General features: G+C 39.6%; 1 protein-coding gene across 1 annotated transcript; it reads right to left on the reverse strand.

Annotated features, from left to right (window-relative positions):
* Positions 1–9,393: 9,393 nt before the first annotated feature.
* On the reverse strand, positions 9,394–10,287 carry LOC118749823. The gene has a single exon (XM_036484597.1). It carries the CDS (start codon positions 10,285–10,287, stop codon positions 9,394–9,396), a length of 894 nt encoding a protein of 297 aa, XP_036340490.1.
* Between the last annotated feature and the right edge of the window lie 221 nt (positions 10,288–10,508).

Raw genomic sequence — 10,508 nt, forward strand, 5'->3', positions numbered from 1 at the left:
AAAAAAAAAATAAAATAAAAATATTCCGACGAACTTATAACCTCCTCCTTTTTTGGAAGTCGGTTAAAAACAGAACCGAATAAATGGAATAGCGAATAAATGGAAGAATTTTGCATTATCTTATGTCAGGCTGAGACGCTGTAGCGCCAGCTGTTTGCCAGATACTTCTGTATGTGCATGTATGTGTGGAAGAAGTGGACCAAACATAAGTAAATCGTGCATCTATGTTAGCGGAGTGTATATGTATGTGGGTATGTGGATCGAACATACGTGCATAGGTAGTGTGATCAAACATCTATGTTGACCAAATGTGCCTGTAGGCGGTCATGGATGTTTGATCGAACACAGTTGGTCAAACGTTAATGATATGGTACTCAGAGAAAGTTCGGAGTGCTCGGTAAAACGAAAGTTAAAGGTGTATGGGTAAAAGCGGTTTTTCCTTTTAGTTTCCCATGTACACAAGTACCTAGGTATGTATGTACATTATATACTTACAGATACCGATTGAGCCAGTTAGTCAGGCCAGAGGGTATAAAATGACCCAAATGGTGGCGAACGGGTCAGATGTGAAAGTTACGGTGCCATCGCGGTTATTTTCGAGTGTTTTAGTGGCAAAGTTATCTGAAGTTAAAAAAAAAAGGTGTTAAAATATACAAAGTTTATATATGTATATGCATAGGCGTATACTTGTGCGAATTGTGCGTTTTCTTTTTTTACGGATCTGTAGCACCGGTGATCACTAAGCTGCAATATAGTGTCAAATTTGGAACGGGAGGTAAGTACCACGTAATGCTCTGATTCGAATCTGCATATACATACATATGTGTACATACGCCTGCCAGTCACCTAAGTTATGTGCATTTATGTAGGCGGAAGGCAAAATTATAACCCTGTAACCGCTCAACCACTGCCCTAGCCAATATACTGAGTGAGAGTTTTGTTTTTCTTCCAGGTCGCCGGCACATTTATTAATGCAATCGAAAGGACCTCCACTCGCTTGTCACCTGAAAAAGCCACGATTTTGAGAAATCTGCGTCAATCTCAACGATCTCCACACAGGAACCGGACTCAGAGCTACAATTAAACAAACAAAGAAAAAACCTAAGCACACGTTCACACGAGCCTACAGTGAAGATCTCTGCCACTAGCCTCGAGCTACAGGAAGCACATTATCACACATCCGCACGTACTAGCGACACCTGTATACTTGCACCAAGGGAACAAAAGCCACTTACATACATACATCACATCAATCGCACAGCACACTATTCACGGATCACATCACATCACAGCCAACGACATCAACATCGACGCCACTCCAGTGGTAGCAGGCCTACAGCCGCTGGGAAAGGAATGTTAACAACAGAAAGAGACGAGACAACAGTAGCAGCGCCGCGGGAGCATACATAAGGGGGGCGCTACGTCTACGCCACTGACCAGCAGCAGCGCCGAAAACCCAGCGATCAGCTCTCTTGGTTTTTGTTTTGTTATGGTCATTAGCATAGATATTTGGAGCTCTCTTAATTTGTATTTAGAATTTTAGTTACCTTTTTCTTACATAGCCGCATTCCTTTGTTTTTTTAATTCCGTTTTTTTAGTTGGATAAGTAAAATAGATGTATGCCAGGTATTTGCTTTTTTTAGGGAAATTCACATTTTTCACATAACATTTCTATAGTATCACGTCTGAGTAATATTTAAGTACTTAGGATCACTGATTCAAATGCTTTTTGCTGGTACTCAGTTTTATTTTCCTGTTAGTTTCCACAGTACCACCTTTTTATATCAACCGCATGTTGACTTATGTATGTACATAGGTTTATAGGTGTACATATATAAGCACATACATACGCACATACATACCCTGATGAATATATGCATATCCATATGTACGTACGCCCGTATGTATTTGCTCATACATAAGTACATAATTTATATTTTTCGCACTTTTTCTAATCCCCGTTTTAGACGGCACAGCACTTTCTTGGGTTTTTTTTTACGGGCAGTTTATGATTAGTATTAATTTTTAGTTTTTTTAGTAGTAATTTTTATTTATACCGCATTTTTGGCCTATAATTAAGGTTTCCGCGCAGTACTATGACCCGCTCGATGCCCCGAACCACGAGCGTGTGATAATACTGTGAGTAGGGCAGTAGGTAAAGAACTCAGAGCATAGGCTGAGGGAGTGAATATGTATGTATGACCATTTGTAGGAAATTCGCTAACTCCACACAGGTTCTCGACAGCATGCTGGTACCATCATCGCTGGAGACCAAGGTGAGTACGATTTGAATTGATTTCTCTTGTTACTATAGCGTACATACATATTTAATATATACATAAGTACAAACATACATTCAATTACCCGGTATATATGTATTTGGGTAGGCAGATACATTCTTATCACGTTTTTTTTTTCTTTGTGAATTATTAAAATCTAAAGCGGAGTTTAGAAGTATTGAAAATATTGAGTTAGGATTAATGTGGACATAGGTAATAGGCACGAATATATAAGATTACGTAGGTTTCACTGTTAATGGAGTAATTGAAAACCATTAGATTAAGTGCAGTAAACTAAGGTCAAAGTAGGAGATACTATAAATATTTATGTAATAGTTAGCCCATTAGAAATTAGTTAGCATTAGGGTATACTCTTAAGCACTTATACAAAAACAAAGAAAGGAAATAATAAAGTTGTGAATTGTAGAGCTAAGATAGAAAAGAAGAAATATGAAGTGAAATTTTTTTGTTTGTTTTGGATAGGAATTCAGCTGAGTAATGGAGTGCTAGGCACAGGTTTTTGGTGTGGGTGTTGCACTTGTGCAACAGAGGGGAAGAGGGAGTGTGAAGACGCAACGACAACTGAGGTGAAATGACTGACTGATTGTTAGACGGACGTGTCAGGCTTAGGGGGCGTTGTAAGAAGGTGAGGAGTCACGACAACGCCCAAGGTTTCGCGTGGAGTTCACGCAGAAGAAGGGTGGGATGACTCCACCTGACAGGACGGGACTGGACCATTTATCTGTAGTGCTTTCTCTTGCTCATCTTCTTATTTCTCTTTGTTATTTGTGACCATCCGCACTAGTATTTCTCCGTATCACCAGGCACGATTAACTTTTTGTTTGTGTAGCGACTACCAAGGCAGGCGGAAATGACAACCCCCCAACCGACGAGCTAGCTTGGGATGCAAGCGTGCCTGCATGCCGCATCGCCGGGTACAAATACGCAGCTACATAACAACGCTTCCTATCAAACTGAACGTAGCAATGCTTTGCTCAATGTAAAAATTTTTAAATCTTCCGACGTAAATATTTCGAAAATAGTTCAATGAATCTTAGTCTGAAAAGTTTCAGATCGAGCACTTTACTTTGATGTATAATTTGTCTCTGTACGACTTGTAGATCGCTGGGAATAAGCTCCTTGTTTCAGAATTATATATAGATTTTGGTTTATTGCTTTCCACTCTCAGAAAACAAAGGTTTTACCTAAAAATTACATAGGTGTAAATCTTCCCTTTTCGCGAAATTACGCAAAAAGAGGCTGAAAATGAAAATTATGAAAATCAAAAATTACACATACTGGCAAAGTCGCGCGAAAAGATCCAATTATATATTTAAAAAGTACATACAATTTTCTAAAACCTGCGTCTAATTTCAAGACCTGACGAACCGGTACTCACACCTTTTTTTATTAATATTCTTTAGCATCTGCATTTCAGAGTCAATTTTTTATAAGAAATATAGGAAAATACCAAATACCTTCACTTAAATATTCCACAACACAAAAGAAGAACGTCGAAAAAGAAACACTTGCTTTAATATGTTCAGAGCCAAAGGCAACTAAAGTGATTAGTCGGTATCGCACCGATTCCAGTATTTGTTTTTTTTGGAAATGTACTGTTCGTGGAGAAGGGGGTGAGTAAATGATCTGAAATTCTGCACTTATGACTTTTACCTTTCCCTCTATGAGCCCAACTGGTTTTTTTGAATCAATTGTCACCATGATTTTTTTCCACCTGGCTCCACATAGTCGAAACACTGTGTCGTCTGAACATGTGTTATGCCGGCGCGCAATGGGGTGATGCTCATAAATTAGTTATAACATAGTACCGAACCTCGTGTATAAACAATGGGTTCCTAACTGGTACAAGTTGCCACGACCAACAACTCAATGTTTAGATACTTTTCAATCGTAAATTTTTCCCATATAGAAAGCGATTCTTGTGTGTTATTAAAGCATGTTTTATAATATTTAAGCCTTACGCATTTTTGAGAAAAATATGTTTTAACTAGCTTATACCCGCGGGTTTCACCCAACGTTTTTATACAAATATGAAAAGTAATTTTATGATGTTATATTTTATTTCTGTGCCTATTTTGTTATAGCTCTATATTTTTTAAGCGAGTTAAGGTATTTAGGCCGTTTAAAACTATGAAATTATAAAATCTCGTCTGCACGCTAGGCATACCAAAGATATCAATCCCCCTATGTTTACCTTAAAATGGTTCCAGGAATACGCCGCGTGAACGTGTAACCTTCTGGAAGCTGCCACGGCGGGCTCTAATATTTCCAACTCAAATTTAGTATCCTGGCCTTTATAAAATACCACTTCTCATCACTGTAGCTAAATACCTCAAGAGGTACATATGTATGCATCATGAGATCTTTATAAGGCCGAAGCCGACTCTCCCTTTTCCATTAAATGAAATTCTTCCTGTCAGTACGGCACTTATATAATATAAATCTCCATAACAAATTTAAAATACTTCCAGAGATTTTCTATCCTTCCAGAGATATGTACTAAGAAGGTTTTAGTATGTATGGGGGGCGAAATGCCTCCTTTTTTAATAACTCACATTTTTTTCCATGAGCAATTGATACATTTTGTATACGCAACTCCATATCAAGTTCCAGTATTCTTCCACAAATACTTCCAGGGATATGTGGCAAGAAAAAGTCAATTTGTACGGGAAGTGCAAATTCCATGAGTTTGGAATTGATTTTATATACCCCAGTACCAGCTCTCAGTATTCTACTATGAACACCCCTTGAGATATGCGGTAAAAAATAGTAAATTTGTACGGGACGTACCACGCCCCCTTTTCAAAAACCGCATTTTTTTCTCCATGAGTCTGGAATTAATTTTGCAAACACATCTCGTTGCCAAGTTCCAGTCCTCTGCAATAAACACCTCCAGAGATATGCAACATAGAAAAATCAATTTGCATGGGAGTTGCCACACCACTTCGTCCAATAACTCTAATTTTTCTCCATAAGTATGGGATTAGTTTCACATACATGCATGCATATGTATTTCCATACCAAGCTTGAGTACTTTACCCCAAATATTTGAAGAAATATGCAGTATGAAACTTTCAGTCAGTAAGTGTGGTGCTACGCCTCTTTTCTAAAAATGTCCATTTTTCTCTGTGAGAAAGAATTTGATTTCGCATACCTACAAGTCCCAGTTCTCTACCACAAATACTTCCAGAGATATGTATGTACTAGCTTATACCCGCGGGTTTCACCCTACATTTTTATACAAATATGAAAAGTAATTTAATGATGTTATATTTTATTTCTGTGCCCATTTTGTTATGGTGACAGGTAATAAGATCAACGGAAATAAGGTCAATTGACTTTACTTGCCACCCTGGTGCCATTGATATTATTACCTTTTTAAAAACGAAATTAGATCCATTGACATTGTTTCTCTTTCAAACATTAAATTTGCTTAGCTTCGCGGTGGCCCGCGTAAGCGCGCCACACCGCGCACGCCGAGCACGCGCTCGCGCCCCGCGTACCTCGCGCGACTGGCGCGCACACCACGTCACGCTACGCCGCGTGAGAAAAATAGCTGAAATTTGACAATGACCAGCTAAAAGCAAAAACAAAATACAAGTAATTGTTGTATTTGTTGAATCGATACCACCTTACACCTGTACAGCAATTGTTTGAATGTATTAAAAAGTTGCAATGCAGATTGTTAGACAATAGATCTACCATTATGAGGTTGAAATTTCATAGTACTGGGTTTTAATTTGATAGTTTTATTCACGTTGGAAGTAGCTACTCAAAAAATAACGTTGAATGAATTCGTTGAAACCCGACACTCTCGAAATCAAAAATTAAATTAAAATTAAATATACCAAAAACTTCTAATTTTCCTCAAAAAATTAATGAATGGATTCCTTCGGCTTAAACTAACAGAGTAAGCTAATCATCAAAAAAAATCATTTCGCACCAGCTTAAGGATAAGGCTCTTAACCTCAATTATAAAAAAAAAGGCTTATCAGAAAAAGATCAAGCGAGAGAATTGGAAAACGATTATCCACAGTTCAGCGAATGGAAGCTGCGGCAAGACTTAAACCTTATCTAGTTGTAATTTATATAATTCTGTTAGACTAAATTAATTTTATAACAAAACCCTCACCCGTTTACTTTACCCCAATGTTCACAATGTTTTTTAGTAATGACTAAAAAACATGTTTAAAACTTGACTTCGGTCAACTCCCACGTTAAAAGTTTTAAGCTAAAAAGAAACAGGGTGATATCCTCTTAAAACTAAATTTATAGAAGTTGCCACAGTGGTCAAAGGGATATGAAATGCCGAGAGAATCGAAACAGTCTCATTAAAACTCGATCAGACTCCACAATAGGTCATATGATCCCAGAAATATGCTGGAAGGAGCACTTTCACAAAGTGCTAAGCCATTGAATCATTTACTTTATACCTTCAGTAAAGTTTTGGTTGGTTTTAAGGAAAATTAATTATTCACAAGTAACTTTAAATCGGTTTGAAACCAAAGATATGAATAAAGTTCTGGAACTCATCAATTTACGAATATGTCCTATTTACGTCAAATCGAAAAATACACGATATTTATTTAAAACGAAATTAGTAGAGATACGCGAACTATGAAAAACCATATACTAAAGATAGTTTAGTGGAACAAGTTGACTACTCAAGTCTCTAGAACGGGTGTTCAGAAAAAATTTTATCTTTATCAAAGGAATTGTCTATTATTTGTTTATCCAAGCAAAATATGAAGCTTTCGCTAACATCTATCTATAGCGGAATTCTTCCCCTTATTTTAATATATTAAATATTATTTTCTGAAAACCTGTTAAAAAGATATAACCCATTTTATGCGTACCGATTTTGAGTGAACAATGCTTTACCTTATATAACGACAGGTAATAAGTCCCAGATGGTTTCTAAAGTCGCAAATTAATTTTTGTGCAAATTGCAGATAGAAGGTATTAATGAATTCAAACCCTTGATATTTCACATTTTTATATTTCTAAGTTATTGGAAGCAGGGGTGCCAACTTGGCTCAAACCGTGCCATTTGTCCGTATTTTACTTCAAATGGCACTTAATTTTTCAATTTGGCACAAAGTGCCAAAATGGCACTTTTGTAAAAAAAAAAACATTAAAATACATTTTTGTGAAATCCTTTGCGTGCACTTCTTTTTCTCAACTAAAATTTTCTAATTTATAAAGGTTATTCAACTGGTTTATCTTATTTTACATTGACCTTTTGTTTGGAACTGCGACGTGGCAGTAAATGCGTTGCGTTGAGTTTAGTACTGGCATCTTAGTCAAGGTTATCTATACCGGTCGTTTCCCTGAAGAATGGACTTGAGTTCACTGTCTGCCTCCTGTTCTGTAGCGATGACATCGTAGTCGATCGATTCGCGCTGCATTGCATTTATGCATGACAGAAAATCAGGGACTTTGTTTTCCTTTATGTAACGCAGGTCGGTCGTAAATTGGCTGACGTAATGTAGGTAACGGAGATGCCGTGGGTCTGCTTTTTCAGGTTTCTGTTTGAAAGCGAACGTGATCGGCTTGTGGTCGGTGTAGATCGTTCAACATCTACCTTCGAGTTGATCCGCGAAGTATTTAATGCATTTGTATATCGCGTAAAGCTCTCTTGAGTATGTACTCCAGTTACATTGAGATGTTGTTAACTTGCGCGAAAAAAATCCGAGGGGGTGCGCCTCGTTGCTTTTTATCTGATGTAATACACCTCCGATGGAGTTATCTGATGCGTCGACTGATAGCGTGAGTTGTGCGTTCACTTCCGGATGTGCAAGTAGAGTTGCGTTGGCCAATTTTGTCTTAAAGTCGTTGAATGCAGCTGATTCTTGAGTCCACTCCATTTTACGTTTATCGTTTTTGATGTTACCTGGTATTAGCGCTTGAAGGATAGCCTGGGTGTGCGCGGCCGTAGGTATAAACCTTCGGTAGAAGTTTACAATTGCTATGAAACAGCGCAGGTCCTTTTCTTTAACTTCTCGAAGACAATTCGAAGATGTTGCTTGTGTTCGGTTTCGGAGCAAGACGCGACGCAGATGTCGTCTAGGTATGGGACGACAAAGTCTAGTCCCCGAAATACGCTGTCGATGTGTCGTTGAAAGGTTTGGTCTGCGTTGCATAACCCGAAAGTCATGAATCGAAATTCGAAAAGGACAAAGGGAGTGGTTATAGCCGTTTTTTCGATGTCGTCGTGGTGCATAGGTATTTGGTGGTACGCTCTCTCCAGGTCGATGGTCGAAAATATATTTTTACCCACGAATACTTGATGAAATGTTTGTATATTTGGAATAGGGTACCTGTCCTTTTTGGTAACGGCGTTCAGGGCCCTGTAGTCCCCACAAGGTCTCCAAGTTTTATCCTTTTTGGGTGCCATGTGGAGTGGCGAAGCCCATTGGCTTTTAGACATATACCTTTGGATATCAAGTACTCACACTCCGCTTTGGCAATTTTAAGTTTTTCCGGTGTAAGTCGTCGTGGCTTGGCGTGCACTGGTGAGCCGTTTCTGATTATATGGTGAAATGTTGTCGTATTAGGTATTGTTTTATTTTGCGGTAATACAAATAGCTCTTTGAAATCAGAAAGTATACGTGCGTATTTGTTCGTGTCTGTGATAAGTTTAATGCCGGTGGTAGTTGTGGTCTGCATTACGCCGGACGTTCGCAATTTCGTTGTTTTGTGGATTAGCGATCGGGTTTTTAAGTCGACTAAAAGGTCGTAGCACGTTAAAAAATCCGCCTCTATAATTGGCGTTTTTACGTCGGCTATGCAGAATGTCCATTCAAATGGACGACGGAGGCCGAAGTTTAGTTTCAATGTTTTCTGTCCGAATGTGCGTATTTGAGAACCGTTTGCTGCGTTGACGGCCTGAATTGTTGTTGATTTGCATTTTGTATCGTTTGCGCTTACTGGGATCACCGAAATGTCCGCTGCGGTGTCGATGAGAAACTGTTGGTTGTCGTAAAGATTTTTGATGAAAAGGCGGAGGTTGTCATTACCATGGCCGAGCTGGCAAGCTCCTCTCGTGGCTTGTACTCAGCACCTTAGTTTTTTTGGATCTTGCTGTATAACATCAGCATTGCGGTCGAATTTGCACGGCGACCGGCACTTGCGGGCGCCCGTTCCATACTTGTCGTGGTGCCAGCACGTGTTGATAACGAGTGCGTGAAGTCGGTCGTGCCGGTGTTGAGCTAAGTTGCCTACCGCGGTGTGGTTGCTTCATCTTCTGGAGATCGCGTGAGAGTGCGTCGATCTTTCGCTGCAATTCTTCGATGTGACGAGCGGCTTTGTCGCTTACGTCCCGGTGTGCTACAACGCCCTGTTTAAGGCTTTGTTGTTGAACAGCGTTTACGTAAGGGTTGCTACCTCTAGTGGCCTCCATGATGCGGTCGGCCATCGTTGCTGCGTTGACCAGGGTTATGCAATCATCTGCAGATATTATTGGTCGGAATTGCTCCGGGAGATTTCGGAGCCATAGCTGTTTTAGGAGCTCATCCGTTACTGGGGTAGCAGCAGCCTTTGAGCGCATTTCAGCTAGCAACTGGGACGGCTTGCAATCGCCAAGTGATAAGTCGCTGAGAACCTTAGTTATTTTCGTTTGTGTGCTGTCGGCGAACTCGTTGATAATCCGAGCCTTTAGTGTGTTGTACATCTCATTACGTTGTCGGGGATTAGTGCGAAGATCGGCTAGCTTGTGCATTACGCGTGTCGGCAATTGTCCAATGATGGTGTAGTAGTGTTTTTTATCGGACACGATGCCTTCCGCTTCGAATGCTGCCTCGACTTGCCAGAACCAAAGATCAGTATGCTCATCGAGGAAATCCGGGAGCTTCACCTTTCCTTGCTCCAGTGAGTCCACCCGTGTGGTTGCCTCAATAGGAGACGCTGGAGCATGTGAACCTGCGTTGCTGCCTGGAGCCGCCGCGTGTGTCTCGCCGTTGTTGTCCGCCAAATCATTATCTTCCATTTTCTGAGCACGTGACATGAACTCGATCACGTCGGGGTCACCAGTTTAGTTCCTTTTGTTTTATTCCCTCGGATTGACTAAATTTTCGTTGATTAATTTTATCTACTCAAAATCTTTATTTAAGTACGTCTAGTCTTATGAAAAGGATGAACAGAAAAGAGAAAAAGTAAAGGATACAAAATGGTTGCTTGACAGGAGACAGGGTTGCCAAGTTGACTTTT

The sequence above is a fragment of the Rhagoletis pomonella genome, unplaced genomic scaffold (assembly GCF_013731165.1).
Source record: "Rhagoletis pomonella isolate Grant_MI unplaced genomic scaffold, Rhpom_1.0 Rhpom_scaffold_00059, whole genome shotgun sequence".
Classification (NCBI taxonomy): domain Eukaryota; kingdom Metazoa; phylum Arthropoda; class Insecta; order Diptera; family Tephritidae; genus Rhagoletis; species Rhagoletis pomonella.

What these genes read in the sequence shown, in the direction of transcription:
- LOC118749823 (XM_036484597.1), bottom strand. Translation starts at nt 10,287, where the DNA reads ATGGAAGATAATGATTTGGCGGACAACAACGGCGAGACACACGCGGCG.